General features: G+C 58.9%; 4 protein-coding genes across 5 annotated transcripts; 2 read left to right on the top strand and 2 right to left on the bottom strand.

The window, feature by feature from the left end:
- Positions 1-258: 258 nt before the first annotated feature.
- NDUFB10 (NADH:ubiquinone oxidoreductase subunit B10) lies at positions 259-1,998 on the bottom strand. Its single transcript, XM_066560896.1, has 4 exons — positions 1,808-1,998; positions 946-1,084; positions 552-691; positions 259-441 (listed from the first exon to the last, which is right to left on the bottom strand). The coding sequence occupies exons 1-4, from the start codon at positions 1,953-1,955 to the stop codon at positions 344-346; spliced, it is 525 nt and encodes a 174-aa protein (XP_066416993.1). The 5' UTR covers positions 1,956-1,998; the 3' UTR covers positions 259-343.
- Positions 1,979-12,192, top strand: RPL3L (ribosomal protein L3 like). Its single transcript, XM_066561154.1, has 10 exons — positions 1,979-2,089; positions 4,600-4,792; positions 5,943-6,111; positions 7,217-7,352; positions 8,081-8,267; positions 9,315-9,475; positions 10,055-10,156; positions 10,243-10,338; positions 10,862-10,981; positions 12,136-12,192. Exons 1-10 carry the CDS (start codon positions 1,979-1,981, stop codon positions 12,190-12,192), a joined length of 1,332 nt encoding a protein of 443 aa, XP_066417251.1.
- On the bottom strand, positions 11,448-22,397 carry LOC136563568 (testis-expressed protein 2-like). Of its 2 annotated transcripts, none has more exons than XM_066561025.1 (13): positions 22,020-22,397; positions 19,269-19,436; positions 17,075-17,955; positions 16,790-16,990; positions 16,406-16,703; positions 15,780-15,994; positions 15,482-15,634; positions 15,292-15,391; positions 15,007-15,139; positions 14,770-14,907; positions 14,319-14,531; positions 13,911-14,031; positions 11,448-13,266 (listed from the first exon to the last, which is right to left on the bottom strand). In XM_066561025.1, the coding sequence occupies exons 3-13, from the start codon at positions 17,942-17,944 to the stop codon at positions 13,141-13,143; spliced, it is 2,568 nt and encodes an 855-aa protein (XP_066417122.1). In that variant the 5' UTR covers positions 17,945-17,955; positions 19,269-19,436; positions 22,020-22,397; the 3' UTR covers positions 11,448-13,140. The 2 variants fall into 2 exon arrangements, with proteins under 2 accessions (XP_066417122.1, XP_066417123.1); XM_066561026.1 differs by having other exon boundaries at positions 15,482-15,607.
- Positions 22,398-22,775: 378 nt separating this feature from the next.
- MSRB1 (methionine sulfoxide reductase B1) lies at positions 22,776-25,463 on the top strand. Its single transcript, XM_066560858.1, has 4 exons — positions 22,776-22,906; positions 23,389-23,531; positions 23,630-23,744; positions 24,239-25,463. Exons 1-4 carry the CDS (start codon positions 22,852-22,854, stop codon positions 24,262-24,264), a joined length of 339 nt encoding a protein of 112 aa, XP_066416955.1. The 5' UTR covers positions 22,776-22,851; the 3' UTR covers positions 24,265-25,463.
- Positions 25,464-25,627: the final 164 nt, after the last annotated feature.

The raw sequence follows: 25,627 nt of genomic DNA, 5'->3' as shown, positions 1-25,627 counted from the left end.
TGGGTTGGGAAGGGCTTGGAAGCTCATCCAGTTCCACCTTCCACCAAACAACGCTGCTCCAAGCTCTGTCCAGCCTGGCCTTGGGCACTTCATCTTCATCCAGTGAGGGAATTCAGAGCCAGGGCAGAGCAGCACACACAGGAGGCTCATGAAGGAGAGGAAAAAGTCCAGAGGGCAAACCCCAACAGTGGCAGCAGCCCCAAGTGCCTGGAGCTGAGGGCTTGCAGAGCTCTTCAAAGAATGAATACAGAGCCCAACTGTACAGATGTCTGTTTATTGTGGAGGCCAAGGAAGCAACATGCACTTGGATACCAGCACCATGGAGGGAGGAACTGTTTCAGCTCTACTGATTTTCTTGTGCTGCTTTCCTCTCCTCCATCATCCTGTGCTTCTGCTTCATCAGGCATGTCCGTGCATTGCCATGGAAACCCAGATCACCGTCTGAAAAAGAAAGGAGATGCCTGAGCAGTGCCTCCCACGAGCCTGTGTTCCATGTTGAGTGTGGGATGTGATTTCAGAGCCGGTGCCCTGTGTGCTGCTGCCACACTCACATCTGTCCTGGTAGGCCTTGGTGACCTGTGCCAGCAGCTCCATCTCCTTGGCACAGTTCTGGAACTGGTTGGGCCCCTCCCTCTGCTTGCACGCAGCCATCCTTTCCCGGACTATCTCCACAATCTCCTGATCAACCATCCTGCGGGAACACAGACAGAAGAGCTGAACCAAGGGCTGAGGACACCCTGTGGAATGTCAGCTCTGGGATTTTCAGCGTCCTGGTCCCTAACGTCACCATGCCCAGAAGTGCAGCAGGCACAGCAGGACACAGATGTGTAAAGGGTGGGCTGGAAGTGGTGCCTCAGCACCCCAGCATCCCCCAAAATGCTGCAGGTCCCAGAGCTGTGTGCTCTGCTGTGAGCTGGCCTGGGGACAGCCCAGGGGCAGCCATACCTGTCCCTCCTCCACTGAGCCTCGGCCTCGTAGTAGCACAGGTAGTCACCCTCCAGGCACTGGCTCAGGTCGGGCACACGGCGGAACTTCTGGTGGTAGTAGTAGAACTTGTTCCTGTTCTGCCACCGCTCGATCCAGTCTGCAGGGACAGCCCGGTCACACACCCGGCCCAGCTCCGAGGGCAGCACAGCCCACACAGGGCTGGCACTGCCCGGTGCCACCTTCCCCAGCAGCAGCAGTGGGTCCACACTGTGTCCAGCTCATGCCCAGCTGTGTGTCTGCCCCTCTGTGCTGTGTCCTTGTCACTGTGTCCCTGTATCCCCTGCACTCTCCCAGTGTCCGAGCCGTGTCCTGATGTTCCTGTATCTGTCACAGTGTCCACGCTGTGTCTCATGTCCCTGTCCCACTACCAATATTGTGCTCTTGTCTGTCCCATGTTCCCATGTCTGTGCAGTGTCCCATGTCCCTGTGTCTGTCCTATCCAAGCTGTGTTCTTGTCTGTCCCATGTCCCTGTGTCCATGCTGTGTTCTACTGCGTCCCTTGTCCATGTCTGTCCGTGTCCATGTTGTGTCTTGTGTCCCTCTGTCCAGGCCATGTATTTGTCTGTGTCCCTGTGTCCGTGCTGCGTTCTTGTCAATGGCCCGTGTCCCAGTGTCCTGTGGCTCTGCCCGTGCCGGTACTGTCAGGACCAGTGTCCCTGCGTCCTTGCGCGTGCCCTTTGCCTGTCCAGGTGCCCGTGTCCTCACGCCTTTGCCCCGTGCCCCGGTGTGCCCATCCCGGTGTCCCCATCCCCGAGCCGCTGCTCGACTCCCACGGGAAGGGGGACGGGGATGAGGGGAGGATGTCCTGTCCCGCCGCTACCTCGGATGAAGGTGATGGGCGCGTCGAGGACATAGTTGAAGGCGCTCTGGAAGTAGTCGACGGGATTGGGCACCGAGGTGGTCCTCTCGGAGACGGGGGTGCGGGTCGGCGGCACCTTGTACGCCTCCCAGTCGTGATCCTCCGGCATCGCGGCGACGGCGGCAGCGAAAGATGGCGGCGACCCCTGAGGGGGCGGGGACGCGGGAACATGGCGGCGACCCCGAGGGGCTGGGCACGGGAATATGGCGGCGGCCCCGGGGCACGCCGGGAGTTGTAGTGCGGGTGTGCCTCCTCTGCGAGGGGAGCCCGGCATGGGACGGGCCGGCAGAGCCCACAGCGTGTCCCGACTGTCCCCTCACTGCTCCCTGCTCCCAGAGCCATCCCAACTGTCCCATCCGTGCTCACAGGGCCATCCCCACTGTCCCGATCCCTGCTCCCAGGGCCATCTCGTCTGTCCTCATCACTGCTCCCTGCTCACAGGAACATCCCGACTGTCCCCATCCCTGCTCACAGGGCCATCCCGACGGTCCCCCTCTGTGAAAAATGCATATTTTACGATTGGCTTTTTGCAAATATTAAAATGAATATTATATGTGTTATGTTAGAAAGTAATGCTGTATTAATTTTCTTAAGTAGTGTGTTAAATATAGTTTTAGGTTATAACATAATGTTAAAATAGAAACTATGCTATGTAGGATACTTTTTTTTAAGAAAGAACTCACACTGAGAGAGCAGCCACAGGACACCTAAATCTTTCAGAGAAAAATAATTTATTGCCCCATTATCAGAAGAAACGAACTTCTTCCTGCCTCGCTCAGCCCGCTGAAGACACCGTCAGGATTCAGAGGAAGAAGCTGACACTGCCCAGCCAGAATCCTGTGTTTGAATGGAATTTATGCATCATGGATGAGATGTATGAATACGCAACAGGCTGTTGCTTTGAAGGGTTAATCCTCTGTTAACGTGAGTCCTTTTTCAGACTTATTTTGCCCAGAAAAGGTAACCGGACTGTCTGTAACTCTTTGTTTTTTATTGTCTCATATTGTCCTAATCCTACTTGTCCAAATTTTTATTACTCTAATTATATTACTATTTTAATAACCATTTTATTACTATTAAACTTTAAAAATTCTAAAAACAAGTGATTGGCGTTTTTCACAGAGAGCCTCCACACTCTCTGTGGGATCTGTGCTTGGTCACTGCACAGGGATAAAGCTCTGCCTCGTGTCCAGGCAGAACTGCCTGGGATCAGCTCCTGCCTGTGATTCTGGTGCCATTGCCACTGGGTCCCTGCTCTGTCCTCCCTGCACACACCTGGGCTGAGAGCCCCTCTCAGCCATGGAAGGTGTCCCACCCATGGCAGGAGTTGGCACTGGATGATTTTTAAGGTCCCTTCCAATCCAAACTGCTCTGTGATTCTGAGATGTATTGTCTCAATCTCTTTTCCAGCCAGGATCACAATCCTGGGCTGACAGATTCTCAGCCTGTGCTGGGGGTACCTGGTGCAGGTGTTCACAGCTCTGGGTGTGTGGTACCCCTTTTGGAAACTGCCCTAATTCAGGAAACTGCCCCAATTCCTGCCATTCACATCAGAGCTGTTCAGGAGGGAGAAGCGTAAACTGAGCCAGCAGCAAGTGACCTTTATCACACCACAACTGTCGTGTCCAACCTGCCAGGAATGAAATGAATATAGCGGCGGGTGAAGCGAGCGGCTAAATTTGTGTCTTCAGACCCATTCCCATCTCAAGTATTAATCTGGGGAGGCACCTCCTGACAGCCTCTCTCTGCTGCTGCCCCGGCCTGAAGACGTGCTATGGTTGGTACAGCTCTGCTGTGTGTGCGAGGGTCGGCGAGCAGGGCTGGGTTGTGCTCCTGGTGGTGCCACAGGAATGGGGGCAGAATCCTCAGAGCCCCACTCAGGCTGGAAAAGGAGCTTGGTGGAAAGCGCAGCCGGGCGCTGGGACTGATCTGAGCTAGGAAGGAGCTGCAGTGGGTGCAGGACTAACCCTTTGCTGCTTGTGGTTGAGGTTTATGTGTTTATCTCTTCTCACCTGGCTTTCAAGGGGCCTTTAGAACCTGTGCATGCTCCTGTTGCCCATTCCTCTGGGCATTCTTTCCCCTGTTTTCCCAATCTTTGGCTTTGCTTGTTTTGTGCCATTTGCTTTGATGACACGAAGCCCAGGAATTCCAAGCAGGCCTTTTTGGTGCTACAGGATACAAAATAATTTGTTATAATTAAGAGCGCAGAAAGACAGACCTAGTAAAGAATGTATTTCTCCTTCAAAGTCCTTCAGAAGAAGCTGGAGGAGGGAGATGATGTGAAGTTTTTTATTTAAGTGGCATCATTTGTCCAGAAATTTAGTAAATTCACAATGACAGGCAGTAGATTTAGAATGGGTGTTAGGAAGAAATCCTTTCCCTGTGAGGTGGGCAGGCCCTGGCACAGGTGCCCAGAGCAGCTGTGGCTGTCCCTGGATCCCTGGCAGTGCCCAAGGCCAGGCTGGATGGGGCTTGGAGCCCCCTGGGACAGTGGAAGTGTCCCTGCCATGGCAGGGTTGGCACTGGATGGGCCTTGAGGTCCCTTCCACCCCAAACCAATCCAGGACTCTATGCCATTTTCCATGTCCGCGACAGAAGCTTGAACAAAACCCTGCCCTGTTAGGACTCAGTGAAGAGCCCTCTGTGGCATTCCCATCTGAAAGGAGGGCATTTTTGTTGTGTTTTTGCCATGTTTCCCATCTCCCCATTTCCCTGAGCTGAGAGTGCAGCTCCCTTTGTGGTTCCCTCTGCAGTCCCACCGCAAGTTCTCGGCTCCCAGGCACGGCCACCTGGGCTTCCTGCCCCACAAGCGCAGCCGCCGCCACCGGGGCAAGGTGAAGGCCTGGCCCAAGGATGACCCCAGCAAACCAGTGCACCTGACAGCTTTCCTGGGCTACAAGGCTGGCATGACCCACACCGTGCGCGAGGTGCACCGGCCCGGGCTCAGTAAGGCTGGGCTGCACGGGGAGGCAAAGGAAAAGGGGGAGTGGGCTCCTGGGGAAAGAAAGGCTCTTTATGGAAAGGGGTGGTGGAGCGTGGTGGTTTTTGCAGGGGTCCCAGGACAAGAGAAGAGATGAGAATCTTGACTCCATGTGTCAGAAGGCTGATTTATTGTTTTATGATATATATAATATATTGTATTAAAATATATTAAAATATTAAATATATAAAATATATTATAAATATATTAAAATAGATTATATTAAAAATATATAACATATATTAATATATTATATATATATTAAATATATATAATATATATTCTATTAAAAGAACATTATATATTAAAACTATACTAAAAGAATAGAAGAAAGGATTTCATCAGAAGGCTAGCAAGGAATAGAAAGGAAAGGAATAATAATAAAATCTTGTGACTGACCATATTATTATTTTATTATATATGTAATATATTTTAATAGATTTTAATAGATTTTAAATATATTTATTTATATTTTAATATATTAAATATATATTAAAATATAAATATATATTATAATATAATATATAAAAAGAAAATATATTAATATATAAAAAGAAAATATATTAATATAATATATTAAAAGAAAATTATATATTAAAACTATATTAAAATAATAGAAGAAAGGATATCATCAGAAGGCTAGCAAGGAATAGAAAGGAAAGGAATAATAAAATCTTGTGACTGACCAGAGAGTCCAAGCCAGCTGACTGTGATTGGCCATTAATTAAAAACAACCACCTGAGACCAATCACAGATCCACCTGTTGCATTCCACAGCAGCAGATAATCATTGTTTGCATTTCGTTTCTGAGGCCTCTTGGCTTCTCAGGAGAAAAAATCCCAGCAAAAGGATTTTTCATAAAATATGTCCTTGACAGTGGAGCCCACAGCTCTGGGTTAAATCCTGGCTGTCCACATCTTGGATGGTCAAAGGCCAGCTCAGCATGGGCTGAGTGTGGAACTCTCCCCACTGGGATGGTGAGTTTGGGAGGCGGGGAGGCTGTGGCTGGCTGACATCAAACACAGCCTGGCCGCCAGCACTCCCTGTGACAGCTGGAATCCTCCAGGGAATGATCCCAGAGGGTGCCAGGCACCCCTTCCCTTTGCTGCCTTGCAGAGGTGTCCAAGCGGGAGGAGGTGGAGGCCGTGACCATCATCGAGACCCCCCCGATGGTGGTGGTGGGGGTCGTGGGCTACATCGAGACCCCCAAGGGCCTGAGGAATTTCAAGACTGTTTTTGCTGAGCACATCAGCGATGAGTGCCGCCGGCGCTTCTACAAGAACTGGTACGGGCTCCCAGAAAGGGTCGCCAAACACTGGGGCTGCCCTGGCAGGTGGTAGAGGTGTCCAAGGCAGCCTGGATGTGGCACTCAGTGCCCTGGGCTGGGGGATGAGGTGGGGATCACTCACAGGTTGGACTGGATGATCTGGGAGGGCTTTTCCATCCTAGGATCCCCAGAGTGGGGGTCTCCTGGGGGGCTGCCTGTGAGGGATCCCTGGCAGGAATTCCACAGGCTCTCCAGGATGCCCAAACAGCTCAGCTCCTGTGGACTGAAACTGCTGCCTATTTAGTCATGCACAGGGACACTGCAGACAGCCCGGTGCTGGGGAGCAGTATTTGCATATGTAAATTTATTCTAATAGCTGAACCAAGTTAGCTCTCTCCACAATATCGTGTGGCAGGTTCCTTTTCCCTCCTGTAGCTCGGGCTCCTCGGCTCCCCAGTTAACCAGAATCCTTGAGCTGGACTGAAACCAGATTTGCCAGGGGGGAAATTGATGCAGAATGTGGCCCCAGACCCTCATAAATATCAACACCCCCTCAGCAGAGAGGGAAGCTGGAACACGAATTTCCTCGTTGTGGGAATTGTGTCTCCTGTCACAGCGCCATGGAGAGCCACCCACCCACCCAGCACAGCCTCTGGTCCCTGTTTGCTCCTCTCAGCCCTTTTCATGGCTTATCCCTCTTCCCACCCGAGCCCCTGGCAGCCAGGTGAGGCTCAGGTACCCACAGGTAGCAGGGAAATGATTTCCTGGCTGCAGGAATCCCCTGTAAGTGCCATGAAGACGCACCCACCCCAAGGCTCTGATCCCTGCTTTCTCCTGCCTCTGATTTTGCGCCTGTTCTGACGGTGCTGAGTCAGTCAGTGAGAGACAGCTGCATTCCTCATGCATGCAGAAAGGTTTGAATTACCCTTGAAGGAGCCCTTTTCACAGCTCGTTATCCACCTCCCTCTTCCCACCTCAAGGTCCTGACAGTCAGGTGAGGCTCAGGTATCCACAGGTTCCTTGTGCCTCCGAGGAGGTGGCTGCCAGGGTGACCTGTCCCCTCTCTGCGCTGTCACCAGCCCTTTATCAGCTCTGATGGGTGTTCAACCACTGCTGTCCCTAGGCACAAGAGCAAGAAGAAGGCGTTCACCAAGTACTGCAAAAAATGGCAGGATGAGGCTGGGAAAAGGCAGCTGGAGAAGGATTTTGCAGCCATGAAGAAGTACTGCAAGGTCATCCGTGTCATTATGCACACACAGGTCAGAGCCTCCCCCTGGCGTGGGCAGGGGGCTCGGGGGCTTCCTCAGCTCTCAAGGGCCTGGACATGGGATCAGGGGGTGTTTTGGTGGGCTCACAGGGGCTGAGAGGGTGTGAGATGGGGATGGGAGGTCCTGGCTGACCTTTCCAGCTGCCTCCTGAGCTCCCAGTGCCCTCCCAGAGCTCCTGCTCCAGGGCTGCCATGGGGGCTGAGGTGTGGGATCCCTGGGGAGCCCCCACACCCCAATGGGAACCCACACACCCTATGGAGGAGAGCAGGAGCAGGGCAGAGCCCGGGCAGGTCCTGAGTCCTGTGTCAGCAAGGGACCTCATGATCACCTCAAATTAGCAACTGGTGTCAAATGTTTTAGGCAAAAATAACCCCACAGGCAGGCACAGTTTTGCCAGATACTGATTGCTGGATACACGTGGGGCCCATTTTAATGCTGATCCCTGGAGTTAAGGGCTGCTTTGGGGTCTGGGGGAGAGCTAAGCTGGCTCGAGGCCAGGCAGGGTCTCTGGGCTCAAGGACAAGGAGTTGGCTCCATAAAATCCCAGATATAAAGAGCTGCTGACCCAGGGCTGCTATGAAAGGGGGTGACTGTGGCAGAGAGGTGAAGCAGTGGCTCTGCTCACCCCTGTGCCCCTCACAAATTGTGAGGGACCCATTCCTGCTGCACCCTCCTGTCTGTGGGGTGAGGAGCCACCCTTAAAGCACAGTGTGCTGCAGATGAGGCTGCTCCCCCTGAGGCAGAAGAAGGCCCACATCATGGAGATCCAGCTGAATGGGGGCACAGTGGCTGAGAAGGTCGACTGGGTGCGGGAGAGGCTGGAGAAGCAGATCTCTGTGCACAGTGTCTTCAGCCAGAACGAGATGATCGATGTCATCGGCGTCACCAAGGGCCACGGCATGAAAGGTACAGGGCTCTGGGGCTGTGCTCCTCACAGGTGCTTTTGGGGTAGGAGAGTGTTCACCACGCTGACAACCCCTAACTTTCTGTAGAGGGAGTAGCAAAAAGCCTCAGGATCTTAAGCATGACATCCAGTCCTGTTGTGGCAGGGCTCGGTTTCTTTAATCTCAGCGATTCCAGTAAGGGAAAAATTCAACCGGGGCGCCTCTGGTGTAGATACAGAGGAGCTGACAAGGTAATCCCTGTTGGAAAGATTTTCCCTGAGATTAAGGCCAGGGAAGGCCTCCTCCCAGGAGGCTCAGAGGCACTGTGAGTACATAAAGCAACCAGGTCTAATGGAAGGTGTCCCTGCCCATGGCAGGGGCTGGAACTGGAAAGTCTTTATGGTCTCTTCCAATCCAAACCATTCTGTGATGGTGTGAATGTCTCAAAGGTGTGGGCGTCCCTAGGTGTCTACATGGGACACCTCCTGGTCTGATCAGAGCCCTGGGAAGTGAGAACAGCTCCTGATCTCCTCCCAATAAGGCCTCCTCTGAGAACTGCAGGAGAGCCATGGGACTGTCCCTCAGGGAATGTCCCTCAGGAGAGCAATGGGACTGTTCCGTAGGAGAATGATGGGACTGTCCCTCAGGAGAGTGGTGGGGCTGTCCCTCAGGAGAGACAGGGAACTGTCCCTCAGGAACTATCCCTTAGTAGATCCATGGGACTGTCCTTTAGGAGAGCCATGGTACTGTTCCTCGGGAGAGCCATGGGACTGTCCCTCAGGGAATGTCCCTCAGGAGATCAATGGGACTGTTCCTTAGGAGAATGATGGGACTGTCCCTCAGGAGAGTGGTGGGGCTGTCCCTCAGGAGATCCAGGGAACTGTCCCTCAGGAACTATCCCTTAGGAGAGCCATGGGACTGTCCTTTATGAGAGCCATGGGACTGTTCCTCAGGGAATGTCCTTCAGGAGAGCCATGGGACTGTCCCTCAGGGACTGTCCTTTAGGAGATCCACGGGACTGTCCTTCCCCAGCCCCAGCTGGCCCTGCTGACTGTCCCCACGCTCCCAGGGGTGACCAGCCGCTGGCACACCAAGAAGCTGCCCAGGAAGACGCACAAGGGCCTGCGGAAGGTGGCCTGCATCGGGGCCTGGCACCCGGCCCGCGTGGGCTACTCCATCGCCCGGGCTGGCCAGAAGGGCTACCACCACCGCACCGAGATCAACAAGAAGGTATGGCCAGGGGGCTCCCCCAGGCCTCCCATCCCATCACACCCTCCTCCCCACGCTACCCTCAGCTCCCTGCATCCTCACGGATGCTCCCCTGGACATCTCCATGTCCTTCCTGGTGATTTTCTGCTGCTCGAGGGTATGCCATGGTGAAAACCCATAGGGGAATTCAGTATGGGCAAACGAAGGTGGTATAGAATGTAATCTCATCCCCTAAAGAGTTGCAGCTGAACCAATTATTAAAGATTAGGAGCAGGCCTGATGTTAACAGGCCACACCTGTAGCCAATAAGAAGAGTGTTATAAAAGAGTGGAGTGGTTGGTTGAGGGGGAACTGAGAACTGGAGTCAGTTGGCTGCTGTGAGGACAAGGCAGAGTCAGTGCCCAGGGGAGCTGCCTACAAGAAACATCGAGGAGGAGTGAAATTCTAGCAATACATAACCCTTGCAATGTACTGATAATAGAACTTCTGCAATATAATGACAACAAAAACCACGTGATTCTGTGGGGGATTCTGGCACCCTGTAAGGCTCCTCAGCAAGGGGCAGGAGAATCTCTGTCCCCCCTGTCTGTGTGTTCCCAGATTTACCGCATTGGCCATGGGATCCACGTGGAGGATGGCAAAGTGGTGAGGAACAACGCCTCGACGCACTACGACATCACTGAGAAAACCATCACGCCCATGGTGAGGGCTGAGGGGTGACAGGGCTGTGTCCCCCTGACCCTCCCAGCCAGCTCTCCTGCCCACCAACTCCTCTGCTCTCCCCACAGGGTGGTTTCCCTCACTATGGGGAGGTCAACAATGATTTCCTCATGCTGAAGGGCTGCGTGGTGGGCACCAGGAAGCGCGTGCTCACCCTGCGCAAGGTAAGAGCACCTGGGACGGGCTGCAGCTCCCCAGGAGCTCATTTCCCACATGGAGAACCCTCCAAGTGCTGGGCAGGGACACTGGCTGGGTCCTTGGTGCAGTGGATGGAGCTGGAGAGCTTCAGAGCTCTGAGGGCTGTGGTTCATTTCAGAAATGAAACCTTGGGTTGTCACAGAAAGGTGAGTGGGCACTGGAATGGGCTGCCCAGGGATGGGGTGATGGAGTCCCTGCTGTTTAAGGACAGACTGGATGTGGCACTCAGTGCCATGGTCTGGGTGGCAAGGTGGTGTCAGGTCATAGATTGGCCTTTGTGGTCTCAGAGGTCTTTTCCAGCCTGGTTGATTCTGTGCAATGCTGAGCAAAGAGCAGCTCTGCAAGCTCTCCACCACCTGAGCCCCAGGGTGTCGCTCTGAGAACACAGATTTTTGAGGGGATATTTGTTTAGAGGATATTCTAGCCCTGCTTCCATGAGCCCAGCTGTTCTGTGATGATTCCCCTGCTGTTGTGGTTGTTCTTTCCCAGTCCCTCCTGGTGCACACGAGCCGCTGGGCCCACGAAGCCATCGAGCTCAAATTCATTGATACCACTTCCAAATTTGGCCACGGCCGCTTCCAGACAGCTCAGGAGAAGAGAGCTTTCATGGTGAGTTCCTTGGGCTGCCACAGCAACTGTCTGACTCCAACCAAGCACCTTCCATGGGCAGGGAGGTGGAACTTGGATGAGTTTTGTGTCCCTTCCGACTTAAACTATCCCAGGATCCTATGATTCCATGATTCTGTGGTGTGTTCCTTGATACAACAACAGCCAAGAGCCAATGTTTGAGGCTCTCTTGCCTAAAGGCAGCCATGAATTTGGTTCACACAGCAGAAATGATGCTAAGGAAGAACAGGATGGTTGTGTGAGTGATCCAAGACAACTCAACCAGCAAATAAAAGACCATATGCACAACCAGTTCCCATTCACCATGGGAAGTTTTAAACCACCAGTTAACTTGGCAGGCACTGTCTTGGCCATATGGTGCCTTTCACTCGGAATTGTGCACTGCTTTGATTTGTTTGGAATGATTTATAGCTTTAATGTACTCAGAGGAAAAAAAGTTTGAGTCAAATTCAGATGCAGATTTGTGGCGCTTTTGTCAGAAGCTTTCAAGAAGGCCAAGCAGTGTATTTTTCTTAAGCCCAGGGCAAAAAATAATATAATTAAATAATCCAAACACAGCAGTTTCCTGAATAGCTTTGCAGCCTTCACCAGGCTGGTGTGAGTCTGAGTCTGAAGCGGAGGAAGCACTGAGTAAACCAGGAGAAGGAAAAGGGAAAGAAACAAGTGCCTGTGTCCCACGCAGATGTAAACTGGGTCTGGATCTGGCCTGTCAGCCAGAAATGCCTTGTGAAGCTGGCTAAGCCTCCTTAGTGCTGGCAGGGGGATTGGTGAGGCACTGCCTTTGCAGAGCTCTTTAGAGGTTAAGCTGATTTCCTTCAGCTCAGTGTCAGGAGCCTGTTGTGTCACTGCCAGCACTGAGCTGCTGTGATGAGGAGCAAGGTGACAGGAGGAGGCCTGACCTGGGTGCAGCTCTTTTCTTTGCCATTTTGCCTCATGGATTCTGTGGTAAAACATGACATTTCTCTGGAAGTTGAGGGACATAAGTAATTCCTGCCACCTGCTCCCATAGGATTGATTTGCTGTGGGATAACCCCATTTGTCAGCTGCTGGCCCGAGCTGCCTTTCTTTCAGACACAGCCATGCAGGCCAGGTCTGTGTGTCCCTAAATCCAAACTCTCCTCTCTGCTCTCTTCCAGGGCCCTCAGAAGAAACATTTGGTGAAGGAGAAGCCAGGTGTGCAGGAAGAGCTCTAAGGACAGAGATCCAAGCCTGCCTGGCTGGGCACTTGCAATAAAGGGGCTCCAAGCCATGCTTGCTCCTCTCTCCTTCTGGAGGGGTCTCTTGCCTGTTCTCAGGCTCCTCAGCAGGTGGGGATGGGAAAAGTGGCATTTGGGACTGGCCCATGTGGACAGGGACTAACTGGGACAGCCAAGTGTCTGCTCTGCCCTCTGGATCCTCCCTTTCCTTTCCTCCCAGTGAATTTTTCCCTCTCACCCAAATCACCACGAGGTCTCCTCCCCTCTCATCCAGCAGAGAGCAGAGCACCTTCCAGCACTTCTGCACCAGTTTCCACTGGGAATACTGGGCCAGCCCATGGCCTGCCTCTGCCCAGGCTCCCTGCCTGTCCCCTCGTGCCTCTCCCACACACTCCAGCACCGCTTTTGCCATGCTGAAAGTGCAACCTGGGGGCTTCTCCCTGCTCAAAGCCCCCAGAGCCTGGCAGAGGTGGGAATTTGTGCACAACAAGAGGGCTGCCAGGCAGGGCTGGGCAGAGATGAATTTATTCACCTGGGAGCCTTTCCCACCCATGCTGTCCTTGCAGCCCAGCTGCCTGTGGGGAGGGGGGATGCCCCAGAGCTGGGAATTCTGGATCAGCAATGATCCCAACTCCTTCAGTGCCGTGATCCAGGTGTCCTGCACCCTCTTTGGAAGCAGACAATGGGAAGCCCAGCCCTCCACTGCCCAGAGCTGCCTGCTTGACCAAGAGTCCTGGAGCATGGCCGTGGAATCCCTGGGTCTCCAGCAGCCTGGCTGGGCCCTGAACGTGTGCTTGCAGGATCTGAGGAGGCTCATCTGCACAAGCAGAGCATGAGGATGAATCCAGGCACAGCCCTGGCTGCAGGCAGCGGCCAGGCCTGGCTGTCCCACGTCCCAGCAAGGTCCCTGAGCTCTGGGCAGTGTCCCTGCCCCTGGGTTGTGCTTCAGAGCCTCCTGTCCCCCGTGGCTGGTGGGTCCTGGGGCAGTCCTGTGCTGCGGGGCCAAGGATCCAGGCCAGAGCACATGATGGGCATGATGAGATCGTCCATGTTTGGCATCACCAGAATTTTCTACAAAGAGGAAGCCAGAATAACAAATCAGCGGGTTTGAACACCATGGGGACGCTCCTGGAGGTGGCTTGGCAGGAGGTATGTGGGGATAAACAGGAGGTTCTGGGCTCCCACCCCCACAGCAGCAGCCTCAGGAGGGTCCCAGCTCTGGATATCAGGGTGGGGACAAGTAGGGACAGTTTTTCTTTGCCCTGGCCACCTCAATGACTGCAGGGGTGGTCACAGCAGAGGGGAGGGACCGGCATTTTGAAACCATCCACAATGGGTGGCTTTTGGGAAGACCCTAAATATCTGTGGGGACATTTCTGCTCTTTGAGCAGAGGTGAGAGGCTGAACACGAACCCTTGGGAAGGCAAATCTCCCAAACATCCCCAAACCAGAATGGACAGGTGGATTCATCTCTTCTGGGGCTGAACCCTCCCTGCTTGGGGCAGGGCTGCAAATGATGGGAGGAAATCACTTTTCCTCAGCCCTTGAGCTCATTATTTGGGTTCTGTATCTTCACTGCTCCAAGCTGGCCAGACCAGACCAGTGCTGGCTTTTTGTAGAAACAACTGCCCTGAACTGAGGCTGACTCTCCCTGATGGCAGCAACGCCCAAGGCTCAGCAGGGTTTGCTGAGGCCCTGAACAGCAGCCCAGGCACCTGGAACTCGTGCTTCAGCTTCTTCTCGATCCACTCTGTGACGTGCAGGAATGTCACCTCCCGCTCGCCCAGCTTGGGGCGCACCTTCAGCTCCAGCTGCGGGGGCACTCGGAAGCTGTACCTGGGAGGGGAAAGGAAACAGGCAGAAAGCATCACCTGCCACAGGTGTGGCACAGGCCAGGCAGCCTCACTGAGGGGTTTCAGGGAGGAGGTGACAGCTCAGAATGCCCAGATCTGTGCTGGCCTGGGTGCAGACTCAGAGGAATGAGCCTGAGGTCTGTGAGCCCCTTTGGGGAGCAGCCTGGGGCTGTTGGTGCCAAGATGAGCCCAGAGCCCTGGGGCTGGCTCCTTGCAGGGAGCAAGGGGTGCTGGCAGTGGGATGTGATGTGGGGGAAGGAGAGCTGGTACCAGACACGGTCGGTGGGTGGCGGGGGGATGTTCACAGCCAGGGTTCCTGCCAGCTCCTGCACCTCCACCGTCAGCAGCAGCGGTGTGTTGGACACCTCCTCCATCTTCTTCTTAATGAACTCGTTCTCTGTGGCCTTCTGGAAGTACTTGGACTTGGCGATCTTATCCACGAAGCGCAGGATCTTCCTGCTCGTGCTGTTCCCACTGACGTGCCTAAAGTAGGAGGGGCCCCAGCTCAGCCCTGCTGCGTTTGGGGGTCCCCCAGCCCTCTGCCACAGCACAGGGAGGGACAGAGGACAGGGACAGAGTCCCCTTTGGAAGCTGCCACGATGAGCTGTGTGTGTCCTGCCAGGGACACCGTCCCCATGCCCCTGTGCTGCTGTGGCACTGTGTGCCCCCATCCCCTCCCCGTGCCCCCCGTGGCACAGGCAGACCCCCAGCACCCCCGTACCCCTCGGTGCCGGGTGGGGGGAGCCGCTCCCCCGGGGCTCCCACGGGCTCTGCACTGGTGGCATCGTCCTCGTCGGAGGAGCCGGCGCTGGAGGACTCGGCATCGCTGTCTGCCAGCAGGATCAGCCGTGGCCGGGCCCTGCCAGCCCCAGGAGGTCACAGCCTGCTCGGGGACAGCAGCCTCGCCTCGCCGGGGCAGGAGGAGCAGGATGAGCCCCTCCACGGGCAGGTTCCTTACCCCTCTCTGCCTGCCTCTGCAGGGCCGCTCTCCTCTGCAGAGCTCTCCTTCCCCAGCTTGCTGAGGTTCATCTTTGTCTCCAGTGTCATCTGCAAGGAGCCGCTGTAGGTGACCTCCATGTCCACCCAGAGCCCTGCCAGGGAGAGGGACAGGGCACATCAGGTCAGCACCACAGGGGTCAGAGCTGCTTGTGCACAGCCAAGCCCTCCCAGCTCTAGGCTGGCAGCTCTGTAAAGCCATCCTGGAGGCAGCATTGGGATCCCTGTGCCTCTGTGGGGCTCTTACCTCGCTCATTGATGGTGGGGCTGGAGGCACTGAGCACTGAGGGGATGGATGTGCCCATGTCCAGCTCTGTCAGCGTCAGCTCGTTCATGAAATATGGGAGCTGATGGAGGAAAACCCCCATGGGGACAGTCACCACTCACCGTGGGGCCTTGGGAACAGGGCTCCCCCGAGTGATGCTCCTGCCTCTCACCTTGATCTTGCTCAGCTTCTTCTGGATCTTGTTGGACACCTGCTCTGCCCAGTACTGCTCCCTCAGGAAGTCCCAGAAGATGCGTCCCACCAGGGCGTTCATCCAGGCCATGCTGGCCGTGTCCTCCTGGGGGGGGACAGCAGCCACCAGCCCCTGCAGCGAGGTGGCTCTGTGAGCAGTGGCACCTGCTGTCTGTGCTCCCTGCCCCAGGGCCTGGCTGCTCAAACAAACCACACCCTGGAAGCGTGGCTCCATCAGCCTCCAGCCCCACTCCCAGTGCTGGGTTTGTCCCTCTCACCTTTGTGGGTGTGGGGCTGCCCAGAGCTCCATGAGAGGGGCTCCTCTCTGGGCTGGCTGCCCCCTGTGCTGGCACAAATCGGGCCATGTAGGTGCTGTAGTCCAGGTAAATCTCCTCAGTGCTTCCTGACACATCCCTGGAGGGATCCGTGGATGGGATGTCCTCAGTGCTGTCCCCGCTGCTGCTGCCGCTGCTCTGCGGGGCCCATCCTGTGCCTGGGGATGTGGAACCACAGAATCCCTGAGCTTGGAAAACCCCTCTAATGTCATCAATCCACTCCCCAGCACCCACCCATGTCTCCAAGTGCCACATCCACATGGCTTTAACCCCCTCCAGGGATGGGCACTCCACCCCTGCCCCGGGCCTGGACAGCCCTTTCAGTGAAAGAATTGTTACCAATATCCAATATTCCTGATATCCAATATTCCTAATATCCAGTCTGTTCACTCAGGATGGCATCAGCTGTGACATGATGCCTGTCCATGACACCAGTGACATGCCACCCACCCTGTGCTGACCACCTGAACCCTCCTGGCTACACTTTGGGCTCCTCCACATCCCTCCACGCTCCCTGCTGCCCACCAAGGCATTGTGTTCCTGGATCAGCCCTGGTGGCTGCCCCTCACCTGCCCTGGTGTCACCGTGGCCGCTGGCTGTCCCACGGGAGGCTTGCACGAGGTGCTGGTACCACTCCTCCTTCTCCCGCCCCGTCCTCCCAAACAGGTACAGGCACCTGTCCCTGCTGTCCCCCGGGGTGTCCTGCCCGGCCAGGGGCACCTTCCTGCTGCCCTCCTCCCCCTGCGGCTCCGTGTCCCGCTGCTCCTCGCTGCCCTCTCCCTCGGCCGGCTCGGGGAGCAGCACGCAGATGGGATATTTCTTGTTCCACGTCCGCTTTCGGGCCAGGCTGGGGGGGCACAGGAACACCTGCAGCACCGAGAGGGGGGTGAGCCTGGGCCAGGCAAGGGGGGGGTCCCCGTGCGAGGGAGGCTCCTGGGGACCCCCGGGCCCACCTTGGCGTCCGTCAGGTCGTAGCAGCGGTGGCTGATGAAGACGGCGTCCAGGATCTCCTCCTCGAAGGTGGCTCGGCGCGGGATGTTGCTCTTGGGGTAGGACAGCTTGAGGGTGGCCCCATCCAGCACGGCGAGCACCGAGTGCGTGAGCGACGGGTGGAAGAGCTCGGGGTCGTACACGTGCAGCTGGTTCATCCAGCCCTGGAGAACGGGGAGGAGGGAGCCGGCTGCTTCCACTCCCCACGGACACCTCCGGCCCCTCATCCCGGAGCACCCCGCTCCTACCTGCAGGTGGGGGGCTTCCCGCGGCTCCCCCGGGAGCAGCTTGGGGCGCAGGCGGCCCCAGGGTCCCCGAGCGGCCGGCGGAGCCTTGGGCACGAGGAGGAGGATGGCGAGGAAGCCCAGCAGCAGCCCGCAGAGCAGCCCCAGGCAGAGCCCGGCGGCGTAGGGCGGCAGCGGCAGCACCAGGTAGCCGTAGGCCACGAGGGCGATGCCGGCGAGAGCCCTGCCCGGCACGGAGCCCCCGGGCCGCGCCGCCGGCGCCTCCTCGGCCGCTGGGACCGGCGGGGGCTCCGTGTCCCTCTGCGCCACCTCCACCACCTGGATCACGTCCCCGTAGGAGCAGATCTCGTAGCGGCAGTTCTGGGTGGGCTCCCAGGGCGTCCAGTCCCGCAGCCGGCGGCCCCCGGCCCCGCGGCCGCCCCCGGGGCTGCCCCCCGGCTCCTTGGGGCCGCTCTCCTCGGCCATCAGGCGGCTCAGGCGGCTCAGGGGCTCCTGCACGGCCTCCGACAGCCGCCTCCTCGTGTCCTCCAGCCTGGCGTCGCGCAGCCGGAGCAGCGCGGCTCGGCTCTCCGATGGTGACACGCTGGGCGACGGCGGAGCCGTGCGAGACCGGGCCGGGCTCAGCCGGGGCTGGGGGGCCCGCGGGAGCTCGGCCAGGAGCATCCCCTCGGGCTGGGGCGAGGGGGGACGCTTCGTGTCCCCGTCGGCCGTGGGAAGGAGCCCGCAGCCGTCCCGGCCGCCTCCGTCCTCCCCGGTGCCGCCGGCGTGCGGCGTCGGTGCCTCGATGTCCCCGGGTCTAGGGGAGCCCGCGCACGGTGCCAGGGCTGGAGAGGCGTCTGCTGCCACCGCAGCCGGGTCTGCCATCGCTCGCATCGCCGACGGCGCTGCCGAGGGGCAGGGGAGCGGCTGTCAGAGCTGGAAGGGCTCCGTGTCACCGCGGGGCACAGAACATCCAGCCCTGCCCCGCTCCTGCCTCCCCCGGCCCTCACACCGGGCTGGGCCCCTGCCAGCCTGTTCCCTCAATGGCTGCGTGTGGGAACCCGCTCGGCCGAGGAGGATAAACCCCAGCCAGGCAATTATCCACGGGGCTGGGAGAGCCAGGAGCTGCCAGCCAGGGCTGCAGCCAAACAGGGGGATTTTCCACACCAGGATATTCCACTGCTCCCAGCGCCAGCCCAGGGCTGCCGGGCCAGCGGGAAGGACTCCCTGACTCCTCTGAAAGTTCATGGTTTGGCCCCTGCTTCGAGCACCGCATGGATCCAAACTGGAGCCAGCCCAAGCTGCAGCCCCGGTGCCCAGTCAGCAATCTCTGCCTTTACTGGGGGTGCAGAGGACAAAAGTTTTTCTGACACGAAGTTTCCATCGTCCTGAGGGGGCCCATGGCCTCAGGGAAGGGCTGTCCTGTCCCCACCACCCCTCACTGCTGCTCTCCACGGGCTGGCCCCCCTGAGCCGTGTCCCCTCGGTGATTTTGGGAGGGAGAAGGGATCTGTAGGACGGGCTCTGCAGGGCCACCGCGATGCTGAGTCAGCTCCCAGCGGGTCCCTGGAGTGCTCAGCCCCTCCCTGCCTCCTTCCCCTCACAGCAGCCCTGCAGCAGCAGCAGCAGGAATGCATCCCAGGGACCCTGGGGCTGCCTCATCCTCACACTGCACCGCCCTGGATCTTCAGAGCTCCTCGGTGCCAGGAATTAATCACAGCCTGCGCCGCAGCTGCCTCCAGCCCCCTTTATATAATCTCAGCTCTTGCTTTGCTTCTCCTTTGCAGGAGCCACTTGTTAACCCCAGATCATCCACGGGTGATTGTCCCGCTGGTCCCAGCCCCCGGCAGAGCCTGGCGGGTGCTGGTGGCACTGCTGGCACCTCTGGCAAGGCACCAAAACAGCCAAACAAGGAGTGAGCAGGGCAAATGAGCAGTGGGGCTGGGCTGAGAGGGGCCCTGCTCTAGGGAAGGTGCCCCTGTCCATGGCAGGAATGGCCTTTAAGGTCCCTTCCCTCTTAAAGTCCCATCCAGCCCAAAGCATTCCATGGTTCTGTGGTTCCAAGGGATCCCTGCCCTGACCCTGCAGGGCCCTGTCCCCCTCCCACCCAGCACTGCTGCCCCCTGCCCTCACCATGCAGGGCTCTCATGGGCCCATCACAGCCACTCCCAGTATGCCCAGTATGCCCAGTGCTGCCCACCACCCCTGGCTGCTCCTACCAGAACACCCCTGGGCTGGTCCCTGGAGGGTCCTGGCCGGTCCCTGCTCCGTGTCCCTGCCAGGTCAGGGGACAGTGTCTCCCTGTGCTGGCCTCAGTGCTCCTTGTGCTCACTCCACCGTGCCCAGCTCTCCGTTCCCACTGCTCCCGTACTCGTGGGTTTCAAAAGCTAAAGAGAAAAAAAAAAAAGGCAAAAAAAAAAAAGAAGTCTGTTTCCTGAGAGACCATTAGCACGGTGGAAGACAGAGATAATAATAGCTTGGGTTTGTATGGGAGCTCTCCTCTGGCAGGGATGCTGAGTACAGAGGGGGCTACGCTGCTGCTGCAGCCAGCTCTGGGGAGGGTTGGGGCAGCAGGACAGACCCTGCTGGGTGTCCTGGCTGCAGCAGCAGCACCCCAGAGGGAGGTGCAGCCCTGGGGGAGGCTTTGCTGCTGCCTCAGGCTCCAGAGAGCCAGCAGTGAGTGTGGATGTGCCCCAGCACTGGCCCCCTCCCAGCCTGCAGCTCATCCCCAGGCTGTGGCCCTGCAGGATCAGGGGGATCTTTGTGCTCTTTGCAGGATAAATTGGACATGAAGGTCCTTGCAGGGGTTGTCATGGGGGCAGCTGGGTGGGCTCATGGGGTCACAGGGCAGTGGGGTGATGGTGGCTTTGGAGGTGCCAGCAAACAGCTCCCAGGGGTGATCCCACCCCTTCCAGGACATCCCTGAGAAGGCTGGGGCTGAGGGGGATGTCTGCTGAGTGGGACACCCAGCCCAGGACGGTCACACTGTGCAGGGCAGGGACACAAGACCCCTAATGACAGTGTCCCCCCTCGCTGTGTGAGGACACACCAAGGCCATGACCATCAGCGAGCCTCTCCCTGGATTCCAGCCCCAAGATTCCACCCCTTGCTCCCAGCTTTGGTTCAAATGCAGGGCCTGACAGAGACAAGCTGTGGCCCAGCTTGGGCTGGTGTCCTGGAGTGTGTCCCCCTGCAACACTCCCTGACGTGGCCAGGGCAGCAGAGGTGTCCTGGCACAGCCTGGCAGGGTGGCAGCTCCGGGTGGGCACCGCCTGCTTGGTGTTTGCTCTGGCTGTAGGATCAGGGAGTTAATTGAGATATCAACTACATTAACTTCCCTCAGTCCTCTGTGGTTAATTAGGGTGGCAGTGGCGCTGCTGGCAGGGACGTGGCACCACAGCAGCGCTTTCCTCACGCAGCCAAAGGAGCTGGAAATCCCTCTCTGATTATCTGCACAAAGCACCGTGACAGAGCCCGGCTGTCCCTGCATTATCCCGGGATCAGGGAGCACTGGGGTGCCTCTGAGGGAATTCTGCAAGCTCAGAGGTAACTTTGGCCAGCAGGCTGGGCAGTGTGGGAGCCCAGCTCCATCCCCTGCCCCCGGTTCCACATCACATCGCTGCTTCTCAGGGGTTTTACTGGAGGATACTGGGGTGGGTTTTGTGCCGCTGGGGAAGCAAGGAGCCAGGTGGGCTTTGGAATGCCTGAGAGCCTGCCAGCCCCAGGATCCACTCCCAAAGCCTCTCCAGCACCCTGGGCATCCCAGGGCTGGAGCCTGGCCTTGCCTCTCTCTGGGCTCTGCCTCACTCCTGGGTCTTAGCCATTCATTCCCAATTTCCACTGGTCTTCCTGAGCTGCGTGGCCCCTGCAGCTCCCAGGGGCTCTCAGCCGTGGGGAAGGATCCAGCCGCTTCCCACATCCATCCCATTCCCGCCGGCACAGCCTCGCCGCAGGAATTGCAGGGAGCAATTATCCGACGGATGATGCTGCCGGGAGCTTCTGGCAGCTGCAGCTCCTTCCACCGCCTGCAGATCCACACCGCTGAGGTGTGCGGGGCCCTGGAGTCTATTTGGAGCTTTCCCTGACATCCCGCTCCTCTGATCTCGGTGGATCTTACGGGAGGCGCTTTCAAAGCAGCGCATCCCCCTCCTCCCTCCCTCCCTCCATCCCTCCCTCCCTCCTCCCTCCCTCCCTGCCGTGCGGTGCCGGTGAGGCTGCGCGTCCCCGCTCCCCGCCGTGCGGAGCCCCTTCCTCCCCCTGCCCGGGCTCCTGCCACATTGAGCCATCAATGCCCGGGGCTGCGGCGGGAGCTCAGCCCGCCCGGGATGGATCAAGCCTGACCTAATTCCGAGCGGCAGCACCCACAGGGGCAGCGGCCCCACGCCGGGGTCCCGCAACCCCCGGCCGCGTCCCTTGGCCTTTGGGAGCGGGGATCCATCCCCCGCAGGGCCGGGGCAGCGGAGCCAGAGCCGAGTTTTGGCCAAAAGGCACCAAAATTTCTTCCTCTTGCGCCAAGGAAGGCGCCGCTCCCAGCAGAGCCCAAGCCCGGGGACTCACCCCGGTGAGAGGTTTTGGATGAAGTCCCCGAGCAGGGATTTGTGCTGCTGATCTCTGGAAGGAGAAGGAAGCTGCAGCAGCTCAGCCCCTTTGGAACCTGCCCAGGTTCACCTTCAGAGCCCTCACCTTGCCACACGCCGGGCTGTCACCTCCTCCTCCCGGGACCCCCGCGCCCACCACGGGCCCCGGTCAGAGCCCGCATCCCCCGGGGGCCCCGCTCTGCGCTCCCGGGACGGGGTGGTCCCTGCTGTGCCCGCACCAATCCCGGGACGGGGTGGTCCCTGCTGTTCCCGCACCATCCCCAGAGCCCGGGAGCGCCTGAGGGACCCCCGGTCCCAACCGCCCCCAGTCCTGCTGGGGAAACCGGGGCTGCCCGGCCCCGCCGCCCGCCCCGGGCCCCGCAGCGCCGGTACCTGCGGCAGGGGGGGGCCCGGGGAGCCGGGAAGGGTCGGTCGGTGCCGGTGGAGGAGAAGGACGAGCAGTGCCGGGGAATCGGAGTGGTCCCAGTGCCGGGGGAGGATAACGAGGGGTCAGTCCCGGTGCCGGGGACACCGGACCTTGTGCTGGGGAAGAAGAGCCGGTGCCGGTGTCAGTGACGGTGCCGGTGTCAGTGAGGCCGCTCGGTCCTGGTGCCGGGATCCAAGGACTGATGCCGGTGCCGGGATAGCAGGGCCGGAGCGCTGCCGGTACCGGTGGCGGTACCGCCGTTGAAGAGCCGGTACCGGCGGCTCCGTCGCGGTCCCGCTGCCCGTTACAGACGCCCAGAGCCGGGCTGGCGCCCGCCCCGCTGCCACCGGCGGTGCCGGACGGAGCATCCGCAGCCCCGAGCGGGCTCCGCGCTCCGCCCCGCGCCCCCCCGCGCCCCCGCCGGGGCTGCCCCCGCTCCGCCGCCGCCACGGGGACCCCGCGCGGGGGCTGCGGGCCGGGCCGGGGCTCCCGGGGGATGAACGGGGGGTTCGGAGCGGGGTCCCCCTGGTACCGGGAGCACCCCGGGACCGCCGGGCCCGCAGCGCCCTCTGCGGGCGGCGGGGCGGGGCCTCAGGGGCGGGACCGGGGAGGGACCGGGGAGGGACCGGGGGTGGCACCGACAGGGGAGGGACACGGGGGTGGCCCGGTGGCGGGGAGGGACAGGGGGGGTGGCCCAGAGAGGGGCGTGGCGGGGGCGCGGCCGGGCCAGCGGAACGGAACAGAACGGAACGGAACAGAACGGAACGGAACGGGCCGGGCAGGGCAGCGGGCGCAGCCATGTCCTTCTGCTCCTTCCTGGGGGGAGAGGTGTTCAAGGACCACTTCCAGCCGGGTGAGGGCGGCTCCCCGCGGGCTCCGGGGGTGCGGCCGGGGGGTCCCAGCGGGGCGGGCAGGGGGGGTCACCCGGCAAGGCGGAACCCCCCGGGGGAGCGGTTTGAGGGGGGTTTGGGGGTTTCCTTCTGCGGAGCATCGTGGGTCCGGGAGGGGGTCCCCCCTTCGCGGTCCTTGTTGGGGTGGGGGAATCCTCCCCGATGGGGAAGGGGGTCCCGACAGGGACTCGGGGGTTCCGTCCCTGGTGGGGATCCTGCCCTGGGGGTGCCCTGGGGGTTCCCTGGGGATGCCCTGGGGGTTCCCTGGGGGTGTGCTGAGGGTGTGCTGGGGGTGCCCTGCGGATGCCCCCCTGGGGGTGCCCTGGGGGTGCCCGGGGTCCGGCAGCCGCAGCTGTCAGTGCCCCGCTTGGGCAGAGCCCCGCGGGTGTCCCGTGTCCCCTCGCTGACCTGTCCCCGTGCTGTCCCTGCCGTGCCCTCCCCGCAGGTATTTACGTGTGTGCCAAGTGTGGCCATGAGCTTTTCTCCAGCCGTGCCAAGTACGAGCACTCATCGCCATGGCCGGCGTTCACCGAGACCCTGCGGGGGGACAGCGTGGCCAAGCGCGAGGAGCGCCCGGGGGCGTTAAAGGTGCGGAGCCCGAACCCTCGGGGTGTGACCAAAGCACCCCCGAACACTCACTCTCCGTGAGCCCCGGATTGCTGCCAACCCCTCCTTTGCTTCCCCAGGTGACCTGTGGCAAGTGTGGCAACGGGCTGGGCCACGAGTTCCTCAACGATGGCCCCAAGAGGGGCCAGTCCCGCTTCTGAATATTCAGCAGCTCGCTGAAGTTCCTCCCCAAAGGTACCGGCGTGGCTTTGGCCCCTGGCCCAGCCCGGGGAGTTGTTCTTGGGCACGCTGTGAGTGCTGCACTGCTTGAAGCAGGGTGGCTCTGGCTGTGCTGATAAGGCCAGGGAGCTGCTCCTGGGGTAAATCTGGATCACTCTGCCCAGCTCAAGGCTCCTCGAGCTCATCTGGAGCTCCTGGCTCTGACCAGCACCCAGGGACTCTGTGGATTTGAGGGGTGGCTGAGTTTTGGGGGTTTCTCTGGGGGTGCAAAGCGAGGGCGGGGAGCCTCTGTGCTGGCACTGAGGGGCTGGGGGAGATTGCTGGGCACTCCCTGGGGAAGCTGCCAAGGGAAAAAGTGTTGAGGAGAGGCCTCAGCACAGCCATGAGCTGCTGTCCTGCTGGTCAGGCTGTGGTGGTGGGGATGTTGTGTAGCAAAACCCCCAAATAAAAAGGGCTGCTGGTTCTGGAGGAAGAAACACGAGCCCTCATTGCTCCTCCCCTGTTTTTAGGTAAAGCTGACCTGAAGGAGAAGTAAGTGAGCTGCTGCACCTGCCACTGCCCTGGGCTAATCCTGCCTCCACTCTTTGGGATGCACTGACCTGCTAAGGGGACGCACAGCAGGAGCAACCCCAAGGAAGCTCCTGCTCCGAGTTTCCCCTGATTTCCTGGTCACAGTTTCCCCTTGATTTCCCTGTCAAGGTTTTATTCCCTGATTTTCCTGTCAAGGTTTTATTCCCTGATTTCCTGGTTACGGTTTCCCCTTGATATCCCTGTCAAGGTTTTAGTCCCTGATTTCCCTGTCAGTTTTCCCTGTTGTTGTTCCCCTAGATTTCTCTGTCACGGTTCCCCCTGGTTTCCCTGTCCTGGTTCTCTCCTGATTTCCCTCTCACAGTTCCCCCTGGTTTCCCTGGCCCCGTTCCCCCTGGGGCTGTTCCAGCTCCATCCCAGGAGCTGCTGTGCCTGTGCTGAGCTCTGGATCTTTGCTCTGACAGTGTCCAGAGCCAGGCAGGCACTGCTGCAGCCCAGGCAGGCTCTGCTGGCACTCCCAGGCACTCAGGCAGGATTAGCTGGGCTCAGGCTCGGGGTTAATCCCTGGAGCTATTCTGGGATCATGCTATGAAGTGCCCCATATAAACCCTGCCAGGGTGCTGGGGCAGGGATGTTTGATGGTCCCACTGGCAGCATCCAGGTGTTTTCCCCCCCTGCCCACCTCCCACCCTGCAGGGACGCTTCCACAGCGCTGTCCTCGACCCTGCCCTGGCCTTACCCCTGACTCAGCACTGTGCAATCAGTTCCAGGGGCACTCAGGGTCCTGCTGGCCCTGCCCTGTGGGAGGCAGCTGGAATTGGGCCCAGGGGCTGCCCTTGGCACCGCTCAGGCTCTGGGAATTGTGGCTGCGCCGCCTCAGCGCTTCCAAGGGCTGCCACACTCATTCTCCTGAATCCAGTGCCTCATTCCTGGCCTCCCCTGCCTGTCCCAGGAGCCAGATCCTCCTCTGGAATGGATCCACCAGGATCTTTGATGAGGGAAGGGGCTGCTGCTGACCCGTGGGGTTTAGGGGGCTGCACTGTGGGTGCGGCTGCACTCGGGGACACCTTGGGGCCTTTTCTCTCCCCGTGTTTTCCCTCAATCCCACAGATCTGAGGGCACCAGGGGAGGTTTGCCACCCCAGCTCATTCCCTGGAGCTCACTGCTGGACCTCTCCATGCTGAAATAAAGCACTGATTCACTGTGTTGGAGTGTTGAACACGCTGGGAATGGCATCCCAGAGCCCTGGGTTCCTCCTCTGCTCCCTGGCTGGGGGCTGGGGAGCCTGTGGGGATGGGAGGTGTGTGCTTTTACCTGGAATCTCTCCCCATTCCCCAGGTCTGCCATTGGAAAGGGGGTTGGGGCATTCC

Source organism: Molothrus aeneus, chromosome 16 (assembly GCF_037042795.1).
Source record: "Molothrus aeneus isolate 106 chromosome 16, BPBGC_Maene_1.0, whole genome shotgun sequence".
Classification (NCBI taxonomy): domain Eukaryota; kingdom Metazoa; phylum Chordata; class Aves; order Passeriformes; family Icteridae; genus Molothrus; species Molothrus aeneus.
The sequence above is the reverse complement of the archived record's forward strand: the minus strand, read 5'-3'. Positions and strand labels throughout refer to the sequence as shown.

Bases quoted from the DNA above. Each gene is read 5' to 3' on its own strand.
- LOC136563568 (XM_066561025.1), bottom strand. From the start codon at position 17,944: ATGCGAGCGATGGCAGACCCGGCTGCGGTGGCAGCAGACGCCTCTCCA. The intron at 15,635-15,779 runs GTGAGAGGGACA...ACCTCGCTGCAG, and splicing joins GCAGCCCCACACCCACAAAG to GGGCTGGTGGCTGCTGTCCC. The intron at 14,532-14,769 runs GTACGGGGGTGC...CTCCTACTTTAG, and splicing joins CCCCCACCCGGCACCGAGGG to GCACGTCAGTGGGAACAGCA.
- NDUFB10 (XM_066560896.1), bottom strand. From the start codon at position 1,955: ATGCCGGAGGATCACGACTGGGAGGCGTACAAGGTGCCGCCGACCCGC. The intron at 1,085-1,807 runs GTAGCGGCGGGA...CTGTCCCTGCAG, and splicing joins GCCCATCACCTTCATCCGAG to ACTGGATCGAGCGGTGGCAG. The intron at 442-551 runs GTGAGTGTGGCA...TTTCTTTTTCAG, and splicing joins CAAGGCCTACCAGGACAGAT to ACGGTGATCTGGGTTTCCAT.
- RPL3L (XM_066561154.1), top strand. From the start codon at position 1,979: ATGGCGGCGACCCCTGAGGGGGCGGGGACGCGGGAACATGGCGGCGAC. The intron at 2,090-4,599 runs GTGTGCCTCCTC...TTCCCTCTGCAG, and splicing joins CGCCGGGAGTTGTAGTGCGG to TCCCACCGCAAGTTCTCGGC. The intron at 10,157-10,242 runs GTGAGGGCTGAG...CTCTCCCCACAG, and splicing joins AGAAAACCATCACGCCCATG to GGTGGTTTCCCTCACTATGG.